Genomic DNA, 20253 nt, shown 5'->3' with positions numbered 1-20253 from the left:
ATATTTTTTTGACTATACGTAAAACACATTTAGAAGGCTACAGAGAACGAGAGAACTTATCAAATGCTGTTTTTATAAAGTTGGCCAACTTGTTTTAGTATGCAAAATTGGTATAGTGTCACGAATGTGTTAACTCTTTCATATGTCGTACAGTGCGTTAGTGATCATGAATTAAATTAGGTTATCAATTATTTATTGTGGTTAATTGTCATTGACAATTAACAAAATTCATGCATGAATATTGTTCTCGTTTGTACAAGTGTTTTGCATACGTGGCAGAGGTTGCCACCAATCAGAAAACGGGAGTTTTGATAGGCGTGGCTTCGAACACGTACACTTGTCTGTGCCTTAGGCAGCCATAATCTTGAGAAGTCGTGTGTGAATTCTTGTCGTGATTCTCTGTAGACAAACAGAGTTCGTTGTTCATTTTACATTCCTCAGTAGGAGCGATCTACTGAATTTTCGGTGAGCAGTGTAAGTTTAGTGAGTTTATTAGTTCTATTGTTTTAACGAAATATTAGTACAATATAAATCATTTTGCCGGTTCTACCCGATTCGTGGTTTAACATTAAGGAACTTGACTCATCTTCAATGATTATGTCGTCGACCTGCTTGTCATCCATATGTCATGTTTACCATACTTTTCTCCAAAATTTTCATCTAACAAATAATCCCATTATAAAACACTTTACATATACGCACATGCACGCATCGAATATACACTTACGTTACGCGCACCCGCACAATATATATATATATGCATATATGTATATACAATTATATGTTATATATATATATGTGTGTATATACACAATATCATTTATTTTTTTACTCTATATTATTACGTGCCATAAAATGATACATATATTTTACGGAAAAGTATATTTAATATAAATGTAGAATTAGATTTGTTACTAATTTATAGAGTTTGTAATGGAAATCTTTTTTATTGAATTAAAGAATACGTGTGTTTAAATATACTACATGTATCATGTACAAAGTACTATTGTACATATCAATAGTACTCAAAGAAAGTTAACTAGAAGATAATATTTCAAATAAACTATGATAAGATTGTGTAACATCATGCAAGAAATCAAGAACACTTTAGTTAACTGCTCATAGTTAATCTTTTCTTATTATATACAAATTAATTAATGAAATCTTAAATTATTATTATATAAATTGATTATTATCATATAAATACTTTACTATTACAGGTAGAAATATATAAAATGGATGTCCAAACAGGATTGGTATATGTAGCAGTAGTAGTCATTTCTGCAGCAGTTATTGTTTTAGTATCAATGTTTGGCATAAAAGAAAAATCTTATGAAGAAGCAATAGCAGAACAAAGAAAACTTCCTGATGATCTTTTGTTAAGTATGTATAATTCTATCATAATATGATATAAAGATGTCAAACAAATAATTTGGTTTGTCAATTATTGAAAAAGGTATTTGTAGTATCTTATTGATTAAATGAATTATATTAAACATGTTTTAATATTATTATGGATAATTCTTGGCACTTAACTTAAATTATTATATTGGAAGTTAGTATGAAACACTTTTATAAATGAATATGGTAATAGTTGTATTAATATTCATTTTAGATAAAAAAGATAAAAGTAAAGAAAAGAAACATAAAAATAAGGCAGGAAAGAAAGTAAAAGAGAAGAAAGAAGAAAAGGAGGAAAAGGAAGATAAAGAAGAGAAACCAGAGCATGTACAATTTGAGGAAAATCCACAAATTTTACCATTAGAGCCATTACTTCGTGTAAGTACATTTATTAAGTATATGATTACCTTTCTTCAAACTTTCAGTTGATCTAAATAACTTTTGTAGAAATATTTGTTTAACTTATGCACAGAGTGTCCTGCAACATCGGAGAACTGCTCAGTTGTGGATTCTGCTGTTTATATACTTTTTTTATAGTTTTCATGTGCAGGATCCACCATCAAAGCGATTCCCCAATGTTGTGTGAGACCTTGTATTTACATTATTTGTTCAAAAAATAAGTAAAACTATCAGAACCAATTAAAATTGCTTACTTAAAAATACATTTGACATTATATTTGTTAATAAAATAAGTTAAATAATTATCAAATTATTAATTTTCTAAGAAACTTCAATTAGAATAATTGTATTGTTTATCTTTTTTTGTCTAATAAGATATAAAAATTGATCTATCTTTTAAAAAGATGTATTGTTTAATGTTAATTGAAGTATATAACAAATATAGTTTAACAATAAGATTGAAGTTCGTTTCTCTAATTTTTAAATATTTATTGTATATTTATGCGTGAATCGTCATGCATATTTATAAAATAAAGATATACACATGCGCTTTTTTATTCTTGAGTTTTCATACATTTCATGCATGAAATATGGTATGCTTACATATTGTATGTCACACTTACATATATGTCATTTAAGGTCTTTCTATTCATGATGTATCATATTTCTGGCTAGGTGTCATCCAAACCATAAGGACTAATTATAATATTTTAATGTAACTGTTCAATAACATGCAACATCTTTTTACATTTGTACATCACTTTATCTGAATTAATACATTTATGTTTTACATAGTTTAAGATAACAATCTTATTTAATCAGTGAAATTTTGTTAAAAACGCCCAAAAAATGTAGTTTGTCTCTTTCTATTATCTTCCATCTTAGTTTTTTAATTACTATAGTAATTTTTAAAAATGTACTAATGTGAAATAACTGCACACTCCTATATCAATGTAAAAAATCCAGTTAATAATGTTTTCCCTCTAGAGTCAAATAAATCGTATACATATTATATTAAAATGGACATTTGCTCTTTTAAAGAGATAATTTCACTTTTTGTTTGCAGAAAATTTGTATAAAATTAAATTTATTTAATTAGCGTATGGAGAAATAAAGTTTTGTAATAAAAAAACAATTTACAAGCAAGTTGTAGTATTTTAAAAACAAATGATTAGTGTTTGTTATACATATAGTAATAGGCATTTTTAAAAATATGTTTACATAATTAAAATTTTCTACATAGCAACTTCGTTCTAATTTTATAATTTTTTAATTCTTTATAAATGTATGTAATATAATTAAAATTATGCCATGGTAAGTTAATTTAAATTATAATGTTGAGTATGTAATGAAACATCTTATCTTGTATTAAAATAACCTCAGGAAACATTCAATATATTTAAAAACTGAAAAGTACAATAAGAATTTATGAATTTTTATATAGATTTACATTAAAAATGAAATAAAATACCAATATAACATGAGACAAGTTATTTAAAGCAAAAGTTTGTTTTTTTTGTATATTGCGCATTGATAAACAGTTCTAGGACCTCAAGATTAATTTCTATAAATAACTGTTCCACACATGATAATATCTTATTTTTATTGCTACTTTATCATGTAGATGAAAATTAAGAGAAATAACAAAAAGATATAAAATCCAATTGAATAAAAAATACTCTTTTAATGATACATTTATATTTTTTAATTATACATTTCTAGAAATTTGAAAATGCTATTATTGAATAACTAATATTTTCACAATTATATTAAAATTTAGTAGTGGTGAAGAGTATTAACTGTTTTTTCATATTAATATCTTTTTCTTTTTAAATTGTGAATGATGCAGTGGCTTTATCAATTTCAGGTATATATGTTTGGCAAGAAATCAAAATAAATACAATTTCAAGGTGAAAAATGCATATATAATATTTATATATAAGTAAACTAAAAGATACTATCATTTTTTTGTAAAAAATATTTTATCTATTGATAAAAACCATAATGATTAAAAAAACTATAAATTTTTAGCTCCTTTATATATACATATATACACAATAACTAACCAATATAAATAATTCTATATGTCCATTTTGATATAATGTAAAATTATTATTATATACCTGTTATTATAAAAGTGAAAGTGCATTGCCTTCACTACCTTTAATTAGTTCAATACATGGGAAACATTTTATATATACATTGAAATCATAGGAGGGTAGCAAAGGAAGTAAGAAGAAAGGCAAGCATGAAAAGGTAAAGCCAATTCTTGTAAATAAAGATGAGCCATTGGTTATTGTGACTGAATTAAGTCCTTCACAACCCCTCTCAACAGAGGTTAATCATTTTGACCTCATTCAACCAAAGGACGACCTCGAACTCATACGGAGTCATAGTGTGAGTGAACTGCTTTTGGTAGAATATTTTATCTCATATGTGTTCCATTCATGTTTTCATATTTTGCATAACTTGCTGCTTCTTTAACACTAAAGCTATATATAGTGCTTCTTTTGTATTGTTAAAGCATTTTTCAAATTTACCTACGCCTTCAGATTTTAAACTGATTTTAGTTTGATAAATTAATAATATTAAAAAAATTTTAATAAAAAAAGTTTTCATAAATTGAGTTTAAATGTAAACTTTTAAGTTGATATTATACACGATATAATTGTTTATTAATATTTTCATTGCAATATCAAGTTCTTCTAAGTATTTATTTTCTTTTTGTTGTGTGTTCTGTATGTATGTTTTTTAATGAAATTTTATTAACACATGATTTAATACAAAATTAACTATTATATCTTTAATCTTTAGAATTGTCCCATACACAAGTTTAAATACATATCCTAGTATATTTTAATATGGTTTGTTCAACAGAAAGAAAATTTACAACAAATTGGTCAGTCTGAATCAATTATAAATAAATCTCCAAAGGAAACTCCAACAAAAGTAAAGAAGAATGTGAAAGATTCAGTAAAAAAGAAGGATGATAATATTAAGGAAGAGAAAAAAGAAACAATTAATAATACCAATACATCAGCAGTAGCTAATAAAGATTCTGTAAAAGAAATTAAAGAACAAAAAGAAACTCCAGTTAGAGATGTAAAAGAAATTATAAAAGAAACTGTAATTTCTACTCAATCAACAAATAAAGAATCTAAAAAAGCAAAGAAAAAGAATGATATTCTAGCACAAATTGGTAAGTTAATATATTAATTAATTCAATTTCTATATTAATTTCTTTAAATGAATTTAAAAAATCTATGTGTTTTACTTAATGTCTTTTCATTAATTTTTATAATTTATTTTTTATTTAATATATTTATACTACATAAAACAAAATTATATATACATACAGCCATATTTCTTTTAGTATAATGTTTAATATTTCTTAAATTAAAGATGATTAATTAAGCTTATGTTATCAACTGAATAAGGTGATTCCATATATTAAACTATCTTATCAAGACATTTTTATTATCAAGTGCTTATGATATATATATCTTTTTTAATTTTTGACTCCTTTTTTACTTTAGGTGGAGATAAGGATGCTGTCAATGTATCTTTATTAATGCCTTTAGTTCAGAAAGCTGAACTTAGCCGTTCTGAAATACAAATTCTTATTGACCAACTTTTAAATAAACAAATGGATAATCCTTCAGAACATTCAGAATGGACAGAAGGTCGCGCAGATCCAGTTATTAAATTAAAAAAGCAACTTGCAGAAAAGGAAAAAGCTTTAGCCGATGAACATGAAGCAAATATTGCATTTCAAAATAAATTGAAAGAGTTACGTGCTGAGTTGAATTCTGAAAGGTCTAGATTATCAGCTAATGTAAGACAATTAGAAGAAGCATTGAATGCTAAAGTTACAGAAACTCAAACTCTACATACACGAATGCAACATATCTTGGAAAGTCATGCTGCTGAAAAACAAGGATTTACTAGACAAATTGAACAATTGCAAACTAAAGTAAATGAAAATGCTGCAATTATTCATAAGATGCAAGAGGATCAAGGACAAACTCAAGGTCATATGCAACAAGAGTTGATTGCACAACGTAAACAAATGGAAGTACAATTTGCACAAATGCGTGATAATGAAAATGCATTAAAAGCACAATTAGCTCAAAAACATGTAGAAGTACAAGAATTACAAAGTGAGTTGCAAGCAACTTGTGAGAGTAGCACTGCTGAAATAGAAATGTTACGGCAACAATTAGGACTTATGCAAGGTCAATTGATGCATTCAGAAGGACAATTACAACATTTCAAGGAAGCTGGAGATAGATTGCAAGATGTTGCTAGGCAGCTTGAGGTAAGAAGAAATTGATACAAGCCTTTAAAAGGCTTAATATGTCAATTTTTTCAAATAGATAATTAAAAAAATTCCAGAAGGGAAGATCATAGATGTGGGTTGTTATTTGTACAATAAGCTTCTTCCTTCTCCTCATTTTTTGTTGATAAAAACAAAGATAAATAATAATTTTTACATTATACAAAGCGTTAATAAATTGCTAATAAAATATTTATATTTATTTGTTTAGGATTCCCATCGTGCACAAGCTGATTTAGATCACAGACTAAAAAGCGCTCATCGTCATGAACAGGAACTTCAAAAACAAGTGAATTCATTGCAAAGTGAATTAAATTCTGTAAAAACAGAAGCTAATGATGCTTCAGCATTAAAAACAGAATTGAATAAAGCTCAGTCTGAATTAGTGAAATTAAAATCTGAGCTGTCAGTATCAATGAATGAAGTGAAATATGAGGCAGCTGAAATTACAGCTCTTAAAGTGACACTTGTTGACAGAGAGGAAGAACTGAAAGTATTTCAAGAAAAGCTTATTAACAAAGACAAGGATCTAGAAACATGTAAAGAAGAACTTAACAATGTACGAACTGAACTAAAGCAGTCAACAGAAAATATAACACAGTTGGAAACACAGTTAGAGGCAGTACAGAAGAATTTAGATACTGTACAAGACGAACTTAACAAGACAACAAAAAGTCTAGAAATAGCACAAGGCGACGTTAATACTAATCAATCGAACATGGAGAAGTTAGAGGAACAGTTAAAGCAGTCCCGAAATGAATTAGAAGAAACACGTGCCGAACTTAAAGCTGCAAATGAAACAACAAATGAAATGAACATGTTAAAGGCAGAAATAAGTAGGTTACAGAAACGTGATCAGCGATCAAGTGAAACTCAGTTACTGATTACACGACTGCAGGAAGAAAATGATAAACTTTCTATACAGGTATCATTTATTTAAATATCAACATAAATGTAAATTATATTTCGTTGAAAATATACAGATTATTTTTTTTTCAGCACACAATTCTCGCAGATTTGGAAAAGAGACTTAAGCAATTACAAGAAGATAATGAATCACTGGCTTCTCGATTAGCAGCAACTACTGAACGTCCAGCTGCAGAAGGCCGTGAAAATGGAATTGATGATAATGTTCAAAAGAATGTACAACTTGTAGAACAAACCAATTTGTATGTATAAGTCTATTCTAAAACACTTAATTTAGTATATTTTGATTCTTGATGATCAATCTTTCTTATATCAATTATATCTTAAAGGTTGGCCCAAAAGGAGAGTCAATTGAATGCTTTAAGAACTGAATTAACACATAAAGAAGTGGAACTGAATCAATTAAATACTCAGATTGATGCATTACGAAGTGATGTAAACAATCAACGTACTCTTGCTGCCCATTTAAATAATGAATTGGAAGCACAAAGGTCCAAAAATAATGTAAGTTATAATATGTATAGATAATCTTTTTCCAGTATATTTATTTAAGATATATATACATGTATATATATGTGTGTATATATATGTTAATACTACCAACACGTAAGTGGTTAAATTGTTATATAAATGTGCAGTTAAATTTTTATATAAAAATATTTTTTTATATTTATGTATTTTTGCAATCAATTTTTATTGCTTCCATCACTTTGCCAACCTCCTCTTAATTTTGAAATTTCAAAAGAATTCTTTAAATATATTTGTCAGTCGTTTATATGAAATATCTATCTCAAAGTTTTACACTGATCTTCATTTCTTTATGGTTGGAACAGGAATTACGTGTAAAAAACTGGAAAGTGATGGAAGCTCTTTCCGCCGCCGAATTGCGTGCTAAATCTAATAATGGGAAGAACTTTGATGTAAGTCCCCATTTTACCTATCTTAATCTTTATTCTTTTCTTTCTAAATTTAGAACTGATCTGTTTGTTTTTAATATTTTATATATGTATAATTGAATAAATTATAATTTCTCACCTACGCTCTCACCCCTTTTTCCCTCCACACTCTCTCTAAAATATGAATATCATACATGTATATTCATTCATTTTTTCTCTTTAATAAAATAGATTAAATTTAAATGAATAACAATTAATTTTTAGGAAATTACACAAAAAGTAAAAGCAGAAGAAGAAAAGTTAACAAAGGCTTTATTAGAAAGGATATTCCCAGAAATAAAAGTATCTGAAAAATCACATGAACTGTGGCTCAAAGTTTTTGAAGAAAAGGTGAATACAGTTTTTACTGAATTGAAGAAAAAGAATACTACTGATAATCATTCAGAATTAGAAAAACAAAACAAAAATTTACAAGATATGGTTTCGCATTACAAACAAATTATTGATGATACAGTAAGTTTCTATTGCATTTGTAATATGTTCTTGTTAAATTTTTACTTCGATTGTATTTATTAAAAATGTATCTACAGGAAGGTATGCTTAATAAGCTGCAAAGTCATGTAGAATCAGAGGAAACAAGGTGGGAGTCACAGCTTCGACAGAAAGAAAGTGAGGTAGCAGGTCTTAGAATTGAATTGAATGAACTCATGAGTAAATTAAATATAAATGAAAAGGTAAGCTCTGTAAAAATATAAAAATGCATTTATCTTTAATATTTTGAAATGTAAGTAAATAATTTCATATGTTTGTAGTTACAAGATAAGGTAGTAGAATTGGAAACCAGACTAAAAGAAGCTGAATCTTTTAAAGAACAAGCTAATGTTGAATTATCAACACATAGATCCACACCAAAATCGGTTTTGAGTGAAGTAGATACTCATGATTTAGGTACATTAGAAAAACTTCAAGAGGTAAATGAATAAAGAAATAAATTATTACTTGGATATGCTGAATAATATGTCATAAAGCTATTGTTACATTAATTATAGGAAAAAGCACGATTGTCAGAAGAACTTCAAATAGAATGTAACAAAAGAGCAGCGGTAGATGCAGAATTGGATAAATTACGATGTGTAGTTACACAACTTCATCAAAAAATGTCACAACTTAAGGTATTATATATGTAATGTATATGCATATGTATATGAACAATTTGAATGTTACATATTTTTGAAATCAAATTATAAAATATTGACATTAATTATAAAGTATCATATACTTTTAAATTGTAAATATTATCAAGGATTTCTGTTAATTTTAGAGTGAAGTTTATGGTGGTTGTAGCAGTTCAGAACAGCCAATATTAAATGGACCGCCAGCTTCTGAATGTTCTAATTCCGAGGTTAGTATACATTGATTTTAAATGTTTCATAAGTGTCATAATTAATTTTTGTCCAGTGCCTTTTGTATAAAAAAGTTAAAAAGCTTATGTTATAGCTGCAATGACAAATATTATGGCTATAATGCGAAAATGTGAAAAACTACATAATGCTGCAAAATTCTGACGTGATGTATCAATTATAATTAATTTGTGAAATTAATTACTAACAACAGACCTTTTGTGTTTTGCTGTTATTGTACTATATGTAATGATTATATGGTAACAATTTATATATAGATATTATTTTGTAAAAGTCAATTAAATACTTAACCATTTCAGTGGAAAGTAAACATTTTCTATTATGAAGTTTTCTTCAATTGAAACATGGAATTTACTTGATGTAATATGATTCTAGTGATTGGGGTTAGGTTGTCTTTTACAAAGTATTATCTACGAAAAATTCGTTGTTTATTAGATACGTAATATAGGCAATCAAATTGATAAATTAATGGGGAATACATAACATTGTATTGAATATAGTTAAATCATATTAAATTTTATTTTATTAATACTAGCAGCAAGAGAAAAAGCCCAAATATATATATAATTGTAGACCTTTGAATTTGGCTGCTAAATTTTACAAATTCAACAAACTCAAATGTGGTATTATTGCCTGCACATATTAATTTAATTCATATATACACATAATTTCATTTAATATATTATATATATTAAACTCATATATGCTAATTATTCAATGATACCACAATTTATACCTATATAATACTTTTGTGCATTTAATGAAATTTCGATATTATACGATCGCTAACAACAACGATTAATTTGCTAATGTTGCTTATTAGCAACTACTATTACTATTTTATAGATATTTTGTGTATAGTTTTGTATTTAGAAAAATGATATCAAAAATTTACATTTTTGATTTAATACAAACATGAAATTGTTTTCGGAAAAGAAAATATTACTTTGTCAACCTATAATTATATAGTTCTTATAGAAAAAGAGTTATACATTTATAAATAATACATACATTTTACTACATTTATTCATGTGCCAAAATGTAAATTTTTTTTAGTAATATAAAAAGATATCTGCTTTCGAATTCCATCATTTTTCTAAATGCAAAGAAATTTTATGGATCATATATTATTTTGAAATAATATAAGAAAAATATGTGAATTATTCTAATAAAATATAAAAAGTTGAAGTTTTTATCAAACAGATATGTATCAGCAATTTGATTGTTGTGTATCATTTGATGTTTGAACCATCTCTATTAACAGAACGACAATTTTGAAAATTTTTCTTTGCTTGATACATTAAAAAATTTGATAAATTGTCGTCACCTAATGTAATGTGTGGTGAGTTAAATAATTATATATCTGAAATGCAGCTCCCACTAGCAACACAGACTCTGATAGCTGCATTAGAAAATATTCTTCTCAAGAATACAGAGTTCGCAAATTGTTCCATAACCAAGCCTATCAATTTGGTTCAGTCTCAACAAGAAATTGACAACAGCCCCCTTACTACAAAATACTCCTCCAAATCTTGTCATATGACAGATCACAACACACAGGCTAGCTGGAATCCATTGATGGGCCAGCAGCATAAAAAGCACAAGAAAAAAAGGAAGGTAAACTCCAAAACTGTGAAAAGAGGAACAAATATTACTGGCTCTGTTACTGTATAGGTGCACTTCAGTTAGTTATTAAAATATGAAACATTTTTATTTGGGCTCAGTATTACAATGAATGTTATTTCAATTAGTATTATGTGTTTTATTAGTCCTAATTATTACATTCATTACAAACGCTTACTCTTTGCATTGTAATTGAATGTTCTATAATATTGCAATATAAATTACATAATATATAATTTTTAAACGTCTGCTGCAACATTTAGAAATATTCAATACTAGAAACAATTTTTTGATATTATATAGGTAAGATAATAACAATTCCTTGTGATAATCCTGAGACCTGTGTTATTATTTTATTATAATATTACAGAGTATCATTTGGTAGTCTATAATTTAAACAGTATTTTGTAGTAGATCTATTCTTCATGTATCTCAATAATTTCATTGTTACATACTTTATTGTGGCTGTTCATATAAGCATTAAGAGCAACCATTTACAAGTGATCTGTAGTTATACACAAAACGATGAATTTATATATACATATAAAATTGTGTTTTATAATCATACATATAAACACTTATTATATATTGGTTTTATGTATAGTAAAATAGTATTCTGCACAATTTATTAAGAGTTACTTAAATATGATTTATGTTTGATCAATGTATGTATATGTATATATACACACACATATATATATATTGGCTTTAAATTATTAATTTCATATGATTTAAAAATGAAAGATTAAAATGGCAGTACTAATGACAGTAAAACTTTACATTTTGCTACACTTGTATGTAGTGGATTTGTTTATGAAATGTGTACAAACACATAATATCTATAATATTTAGCTACGATAATAATAATAAGCTACGATATTCGTGATATATCTATCGAAAGTGTATGCTAGCAGCATTTTATTTATCATATATGCATTTTGTTTTAGTTTATTTCGTTCTGAAAGGAGGAAATGCGAATAGCGTATGTATTGCAGCAAGCATCCTACCTAATTTTGTACAACAATGTTTTCTAAAAGTGAAAATAAATTATTTTTTAGGAAATTATTTATTATGAAATCATTTAGTATTGCAAAACAAGTTTCAAGAATCATTGGCACTTTTAGTTTGAAAAACTCGATGCAAACTGTAATAACATACTTGTCCCATTGTCCCAGTGTTTGTTTCATAGAAGATAAAAAAGTATTTAAGATTTGCTTAAAATAGCGGTTATTATTAAAACAGCAGCGATTCATCGTGACTCCACGATTAATAAGAACATTTGCTTTGACGTACGAAATCTCATGCTATAACGATGAATAACAATTTTGTTATTTTGATTGTTCTGACAGTCCACTAAGAAACCCATGGCAAAACGGCGCAGATTCGCAGGTATGCAAATCAAAGTATGAGATTCTGGAACTTTTCCTTCTTTTGAAAGGGTTGATGGTAGACTGCTATTAGCAGTTTATGCCAGGTCTTACTACAATAGTCTATTTAAAAATATTAATTTACGTTGCACCACACATTATTTTTTGTAGTATTAAATGTTATGTTCTTTTTTTAATGGGCACTATTTTATTATTTGCTTACAATTAGTAGCATTTCTACAACCAAGGAATAACAAACATAATTACTCAATAATTGAGTTATTTATAATATGTTAGACAGGCTGATATTTTATAATATATTTAATATTATTTTTTTTATTAGAAATTTATTGGTTATGCTTTTTGTTAATTTCTATAAAATATAATAGTCATAATTCAGATGTTAGAAAAAAAATTTTGAAATTTCTAAGAATTGCAAATTTATTCTTATATTATTAGCTAGATATCTCTGGTTATAAATATTTAATTACATGTAACATAAATAAAATTTTATCACATATTGTGTAATATCTTTTGTATTATATTTGTACATATTTCATTTGATAAATTTTCAAATTTCTTAAAGATATTTTCGTTAATGATTTTTTATTATTAGCTGTTTTAAGTTATGAGCTATCATAATGTGTGTGTCCCCTGAAATATGTTGCACAGTGTTTAGATCTCATTAGCTTTATACTTTATTTGATCATGCAGTTTGAATGTCTTGCATCTTGTCTGTCCCAATATGTTGTTAAGGGAGATCAATTTCATATATTTTTATTTCCAATTACATCAAATTTTACATATTATGAATCTTGTTACATTATAGTACAGTGTTATTTGTACTGATGTAAAATATAATCATGTGTCCATCAAATTATTTTAGAATATATCAATGCCATATGGATAGTAAGGAAACTAATTGATTTGTCTAATATCAACTATTCACTTCTAGAAAGCGCAATATTTTTTATATAGATATAGAAAAGTTGTACAAAGACGAACAAAAGTTTATAACATTGCCGGTGCGGAAAGGAGCGATGCGAAGATGATGGGTATCAAAGAACATGCATAGCTACATGTGGATCAATTTTTATGAACACAAACACTGGGGTAAAGGGCACACTATAAAGAAATTTTATGTTTGCTCTATCAAATTGATTATGTGATTTTTCATTAATTTGAATCATAAATAGTTATTCATTATAGTTTTCCATCATTGTTATATTTTATTTTCATAATTTGCATCGCTTTTGCTCTTATATGTTTAATTAACTTTTTTTACAGATGGTAAACACATTATTGGACATAACATAGCATTTTTTTTTAGCAGCCACAATGTTTAGTAAGAAACATGCTTATATTAATAGATAACAAATACTATTAGTATTATTTTGCTATATAGTTAAATTTATGCTGTTTGATTTAAATTTTCTAATATTAAATTAATGTAAGAGAATAATTAAAAAAAATACTAATTTCTTTATTTTGAAATTTTTACTTTTTCTAAAAGTTCAAACAGCATGAATGTTATTCAAGCTTTTTAAGTGATCTGTTTATATATTTTTTGCTTGCAGTAATATATATATATATATGTATTTGTGTAATCCTCACATGTGCAATTAATATTTTATTAGCTAACTAAGATATTTAATATTGCTTTTGTGTACGGTGATGGATTCTATTCAATACAATTTTAATATTGCGTGCTAATTTATTAGCATATGCTGCTAAAAAGGGTATATGTAGTAATGTATAAAAATGTATCATATAAGTAACATATAAAATTAAAATATAAATAAGCACGCAAAAAGTAATTAGATATATTGTTTTAGTTTTTATTTCCAGTAGATATATTGTCATCTATCTATTCATATTATATATACAATAAAATGACATTAAAATCAATAATGAATCAGAAAAGTGAATTGATTGTTTTGTATCTGCTGGAAGAAAATACAATTATTTTCAATTTTTATCTATATAAATTTTTTTTCAAGCATAGGATAATATGATAAACCTTTTAATGTATTTTTCAGGGTGGTTCAAGAAAAAAATAACTTTAAAGAACAAGCTGCGTTAACGCAGCACGACACCAGATAATTGATAAAGAAAATACACGAGAAATTACATATGCTCCAATACTACATAAACATCAATGGTAAATTTTGCTATTGAGAAGACTAATATCACAATGGAAATATGATGAATAATGTTTCTTATGGAAAGAATATATTATTTTATTATATGGAAAGAAATATAAATAATGAATTTTGTAGTTAGACACTAAGAAATAATGAAACTGCTGTTTGTCACAATTACACAATTAATAGATATAAAAAAAGCATAATTAAAAAATTATTTAAATCATGCAATGTAAATTACAGAACAACAGTAATATTGTTTAAATATTATTTCTGTTACATAAAGCATGTTCATCAGGCGTGTTTGAAGCCTTCATAGTTTATTTAAAATTTATTATTCATAAAATCATTTATAGAATAAAATGTACGTACATATGTATAAATGTACGCCTAATGGAACGCACGAATTTTAATTTTGAGTACGTAACGCAAGTATTTTTACGTAAATTTTTTTAAATTAATAGCGTGCAATTAGCAGAGTCTTAGATTATTTTCATATTGTTAAAGAATTTGTATACAAAGCTGAGATCGTTAATGAATTGATGTGCAATAAACATGTTCGTGCGATCATTAGTATAAAAGTATATAGATGGAATTCAATACGTGGCTTGTTAACGCAAATTCACGAACAAGTAATTAATTTCGTAAAATATGAGACAAATTTAATAAATCAACTCTAATGAACTTATAAATCAATAATTCAAAAATGTGTTCGAACAGAATGTTTTGAATATATTAAAATATAACGAAGTATACAAATTATATTAACAAATTTATGTTTTAAATAATTTGTAAGTACGAAATTTGAACAATGACAAGGAATAGATCGTATGTAAATGGGGCATTTAAAAGAGCGTTTGTTAATGTTTTTATGTGTTAGTTTATTTTACAAAACAATATAATTTTTATTATGATCTACGTTACAAGATATGAAATAGGTGATAATACTCTATTTATAATATATTAAACACTTGTTTCTTAAAGTATCATTGTTTCGTTTATTTACAAAATTGTATAAGGTTTAACACACATAGTACTTATTTATATTTTACATTTAGTAAAATACGTAATAAGATTATTGTTTTATTTCACGTTACGCAATATACAAATTTCAATAATAATTTGTAATTATAGTGAACGATGTCAATTATTTATTCACATTTTATAACAATCCCAGGTTTCAGGGTAAAATACCTTCAATCAAATAATTTTAACCAAATACCTGCTATAATGGTTATTCAATATATTTCTTCAGTTTTTGATAATATCATAAAAAATGCAGTAATAGTATTTTTTTAAATGGTATTTAGCTTAAAGTACGAAAAGGAGTAAAAAATGGTATTTATTTTATATAAGTAATTAGATAATCCATGTACGATACTACAATGAAAAAATATTTTTAATCTATCAATATTCACAATTATAATAGTACAATACAACACGATAAAATACAATACAATATAACGCAATTATTCTAATGTATTTTTTAAAATGAATTAATGACTTAATCTGTGATGAATAAGTATATAAAACACATAGAATTTATAATTTATACCTATATACACTTTATTAACCATAGTAGTATCACAGGTTACAAAAAGTCTTAAGATCCATTATGTACCAATTAAGTAATTGATTATTTTTGTTTCTAATACATGTAATCATCAGATCATTGCTTAGTTTAGCATAGTTTGTAAAAATCCTAGAATGTAACTACCCAAATCTTCATCTTGATTTGTCCATGAAACATACACGCTTTTTTGATCATCTTCATCGCCTTCTACTTTTACTAAAACAGATTCGACAGATATTGATCCATCTGTTAATTGAACTGTCCAGCCTGGTAATCTCTCTTTCAGTGGTTGTAATAATTTTAAAGTCGTTGAATGTGCTGGACCAGGGTCCCTTACTTGTACAGTGGATGTAAATCGTACTATATGTTTAGTTATACCTGCAGCTTTTGTCACCTTAAAACAAATTTTCAATTATTTATTATGTATAGCTTAACAAATATACAAGTATATATTATCGATAATTGAACGGAACGTGATAATTACTTCATCTGCGTCCACAAGACATACTCCATCTTCTCGTAACATTAAAACACTGTGAAGTAATCTTCGTCGTTTAGGATCTGGTGGCAAAGCCGAATATCTTTTGGCTTCAGACTTTAATAATGCTAAAGAAGCGTCTACTGGCACTTTGGCGATGGTTGTGATAACACAAGTTTCTCCATTTGCAGGATTGTAACAATTTGTTCCAAATTCTTGTTTTATTTTTTCTTTTAAAAACTCCATTTTAGCAAATTCTCCATGTACAAGCATAACATTTTTTGGCTCACAATATTGTATTAATTGCATAATACCTTTTGCATCTGCATGTGCAGAGAAAGACATATACTCTACTGCCATTTTGACTTCGACAATCTGTCTGTTTTCAAATTCAATTCTTCTAGAACCATTTAAAACTTTATGTCCAACAGTGCCTTGAACGCAAAATCCAGGCATAATAACCATATTTGCTTCGTTTGGAGCCCATTTCTTAAAAATTTGTAAAGATAATCCTGCATGCAACATGCCTGGTGTAGCAAATACTACCATGGCTCCAGGATTATCAATATATGCTTTATCAAATGGTTTTATATGTTTAAAATCAAACATATTTCTTTGCACAAAAGTTTTCTTAATTTTTTGATTAGTCCAAGTAATAAACATTTTATAATAATTATTCGCTTTTTCAGTTAATCCTAAAGCAAAATATACAGGAACTTTTAAATTCATTCGCTCCCAATATGTTTCTAATAATATACATAATTCTTGTGCACGTCCAAGAGCAAATACAGGAATTAATACTTTGCCACCTCTATCTATGCATTCATGAACCTAAAAGATAAATTTATAAGTTTCATGTAAAATCTAATACACGTGTAGTATTAATAAAATCAACATACTTTCTTTAAGAAGTCTCTTTCTCTACATCTTTTAGAATCTCTGATAGTTGTTGCATATGTTGACTCTGATATTAATAAGTCTGGTCTACATTTATCTATCCAAGCAGCACCTAAATGCCTATCAGGAGTCATATTGTAATCCCCAGTATAAACGATTGATTGTGAGCCAACTCGAATCCAAAACATTGCAGCACCAAGTACATGTCCTGCATAATATGCTTTTATTTCCAGTTCCGAATCAACCATCACAGATTGATGCAATGTAACAGCAATGACCTTTTTCATACAATCTTTTATCATTTGTGACGTAAAGAAGTTGCTTTCTCCTTTACGTTCTACTGCAACTTTTCTCATATCTTCGAGTAAGATTGGTGCAATGGCTTTTGTTGGATGCGTCATATAAATTGGTCCAGTATATCCTACCTGTAAATGCAATCATTTCGTCAAAGATCATGTTTTAATATGTAAGTTTTATGATCTATATTACCATTTCTGTAAAGTATGGGAGGGCACCACAATGATCTAAATGAAAATGTGATATAATCACACAGTCTATGTAATTAGTCGTTGGTCCTTCTGGGATTATGTATGAAAAATCTGGGAATCGTCTTTCATCATTGAATCCCATGTGCATGCCACAATCCAACATAATGTTCTTTCCACCCATTGATACAAGAATGCAGCTCCTTCCAACATCTTGACCAGCTCCCAAAGGGGTTACTTTGATATCTGGCATTTCTCTAAATAATGTATCTCAATTAAAATAACCTATTTACTTCATTTATTTATATAATATTATCATATAATAGAAAAATATCTATTATAATAAGGAAAATTAGTTTCGTAAAAATAGAGAAAATTTTCTATCATTATAGTTACCTACAATATCAGTCCTTTGACTGATAGGCTGTTTAAAAGATTTATTTGATATGTTATCAAAAACGATCAATTCACAGATATTAATTAATCATCTTTCATTTCGTTGCTATTTTTGTATAATGAAGAACAAACCGAGTATCAGTCCTTGTTGCTTCATGTTATTAACCTATATTTTTACCGTCTCTTTACCGCAGACAACATAGAGAATGCAAGTGACTGATAGAATACGACCAATATAGTAGCGGCCTAAATTAAAACTAAAATCTTCTATGAAATTACAAATAAAATATAGAGAGGATATTCTATAATCGCAGATGAAGTGTAGACTTTTATTCTTATACATACTTCTGCTTTAAAAAATTGCGATATAATCTATAAATAACTTAAGCATAAATTATGCCCGATAAGTAATCAATTAATATAACCGTACCATTCGTATTACCAATTTAATACGGTACACATAATTTTATAAAAATAGATATATAGAATATACACATATATCGGACTAATACTACGACTTATAAGATTTGTTCATTTGCATTTTTTCACGTTGTGGAAAGTATCTAATAAACTTTAGTTGTAAAATTCTGTTTTTGATAAAGATTGTTTTGAAAGACATGTCCATAACATGTACAAAATTCTACGATACCATTTGTAGATACGTGGTGTTCCTGTTTTACCTATAATAAACATTGATATTTTACGTACAGTTACCTACATGATCGACCGACGCTCAAGAATTTTTAAAGTAGCGTTGCGCCTGTATCATGTCCAACCTTCTTCCACCGGACTGTGGAAACACGTTCCTGCCCCTGGATCGTTAGATCGCAGTTTCACCAGTAGCCTCCTGTACGGCTACAGTGAATAATTAAGTAAATTAATATTGCAAAAATGAGGAAGCACTCGTGGTGATTTGGTTTGAGAATTTTCTATTTTGTAGTTACATATGGTAAACTAGAGTTGCAAGATGGAATGAATAATTCACTTTGACAGCCCTTCTGGCTTTTAGAGTCATTTCTTTCTCAGCACACGTTATTGCTAGAATATTTATGATTGAAAATACTGCTCGGGATATGTCGTTCGTTGGTAATGAATTTCTTTTCAGGTGGGATTATACCGTTTACGCGATAAAGTTGTATTATAAATAATACGAGCCGATCGTTTCTAAGGATATATTAATAATGAATAAAACTAACATACGATTATGGTAAGTTTCAAATTTGTCAAAAAAAGGGAAACAAGTGACGTTTTATATTATTTTAGAAATTCGAGACGCGATAAATTTTAAACACAAACGCAAGACTTTTGCGGATTTTCCCGATTTCCTAAATCACAACTATCTGGGAAGGTATGGAGGCAGGCTCGTACACAGTTTCAATACTTTATTCATATAATTTCGTAGTTACGGCATTATTTCTATATATTTACATATCTCCAATTTTTTCAAGGGAGCTCGTAATGCGTGCCTGTGCGCGCACTACTATATTATCCGTGTGTACCTGTACGTGTATCTGTATGCGTGTTCACATGTATTCGTGTTTGTTTGATCATGTTTTAGATCAAGTTGTAAAACGTATCGTCGATATCGTTTCATTTTCTCTTGTCGCTGCTTACATTTTGTTCTCGTCCCCTTTACACTCGTGTCCTATAAAACATAGAACGCTACGGCGAAAGAAAGAGAAACTGCGAATTGGTTGCGCGGATCCGTCGTGTTGCATCGTGGCGTCGAAGATCTGCGCGTCTCTAAAGTCGGGAATTCTAACGAAAACGGCACAGGAGGCTTCGCATCGACATGTAAAAAATCTAAATGCATTATTTACGCTACGGCTCGTATTTTATATACTTGGCTCGTGTCCACATTTAAGTTCCCGAAAACGAAAGGGGCTGGCCCGTGCGTGCCGAGCCAGCCA

General features: G+C 27.6%; 2 protein-coding genes across 9 annotated transcripts; one reads left to right on the top strand and one right to left on the bottom strand.

Moving 5' to 3' along the window:
* The first annotated feature begins 78 nt into the window (after positions 1-78).
* Positions 79-15500, top strand: LOC100749492 (kinectin). Of its 4 annotated transcripts, XR_004462510.1 has the most exons (19): positions 79-474; positions 1221-1383; positions 1616-1779; positions 4015-4197; positions 4678-4999; positions 5337-6118; positions 6348-7061; positions 7136-7305; positions 7393-7567; positions 7897-7983; positions 8224-8472; positions 8550-8693; positions 8772-8930; positions 9009-9131; positions 9281-9361; positions 10755-10997; positions 12353-12392; positions 13349-13483; positions 14410-15500. XR_004462510.1 is itself a non-coding variant. In XM_033323113.1 (18 exons), exons 2-18 carry the CDS (start codon positions 1236-1238, stop codon positions 14451-14453), a joined length of 3828 nt encoding a protein of 1275 aa, XP_033179004.1. In that variant the 5' UTR covers positions 79-474; positions 1221-1235; the 3' UTR covers positions 14454-15500. The 4 variants fall into 4 exon arrangements, 2 of the variants coding, with proteins under 2 accessions (XP_033179004.1, XP_012245948.1); XR_004462511.1 differs by lacking the exon at positions 7897-7983; XM_033323113.1 differs by lacking the exon at positions 13349-13483.
* Positions 15501-16055: 555 nt separating this feature from the next.
* Positions 16056-19184, bottom strand: LOC100748705 (integrator complex subunit 11). 5 transcript variants are annotated; one of them, XM_033323115.1, is made up of 5 exons: positions 19062-19184; positions 17952-18204; positions 17465-17887; positions 16572-17396; positions 16056-16481 (listed from the first exon to the last, which is right to left on the bottom strand). In XM_033323115.1, the coding sequence occupies exons 2-5, from the start codon at positions 18198-18200 to the stop codon at positions 16191-16193; spliced, it is 1788 nt and encodes a 595-aa protein (XP_033179006.1). In that variant the 5' UTR covers positions 18201-18204; positions 19062-19184; the 3' UTR covers positions 16056-16190. The 5 variants fall into 5 exon arrangements, with proteins under 5 accessions (XP_033179006.1, XP_012245958.1, XP_024226281.1 ...); XM_012390535.2 differs by lacking the exon at positions 19062-19184 and adding an exon at positions 18689-18741; XM_024370513.2 differs by lacking the exon at positions 19062-19184 and adding an exon at positions 18344-18674.
* Between the last annotated feature and the right edge of the window lie 1069 nt (positions 19185-20253).

The sequence above is a fragment of the Bombus impatiens genome, unplaced genomic scaffold (assembly GCF_000188095.3).
Source record: "Bombus impatiens unplaced genomic scaffold, BIMP_2.2 scf_0814, whole genome shotgun sequence".
In the NCBI taxonomy this organism is placed as follows: domain Eukaryota; kingdom Metazoa; phylum Arthropoda; class Insecta; order Hymenoptera; family Apidae; genus Bombus; species Bombus impatiens.
The sequence above is the reverse complement of the archived record's forward strand: the minus strand, read 5'-3'. Positions and strand labels throughout refer to the sequence as shown.

Coding starts and splice junctions, on each gene's coding strand:
- LOC100749492 (XM_033323113.1), top strand. CDS start 1,236: ATGGATGTCCAAACAGGATTGGTATATGTAGCAGTAGTAGTCATTTCT. Junction 6,119..6,347: donor ATGTTGCTAGGCAGCTTGAG/GTAAGAAGAAAT, acceptor TTATTTGTTTAG/GATTCCCATCGTGCACAAGC. Junction 7,568..7,896: donor CACAAAGGTCCAAAAATAAT/GTAAGTTATAAT, acceptor TGGTTGGAACAG/GAATTACGTGTAAAAAACTG.
- LOC100748705 (XM_033323115.1), bottom strand. CDS start 18,200: ATGCCAGATATCAAAGTAACCCCTTTGGGAGCTGGTCAAGATGTTGGA. Junction 17,888..17,951: donor TCCCATACTTTACAGAAATG/GTAATATAGATC, acceptor TTGCATTTACAG/GTAGGATATACTGGACCAAT. Junction 16,482..16,571: donor GTCTTGTGGACGCAGATGAA/GTAATTATCACG, acceptor ATTTGTTTTAAG/GTGACAAAAGCTGCAGGTAT.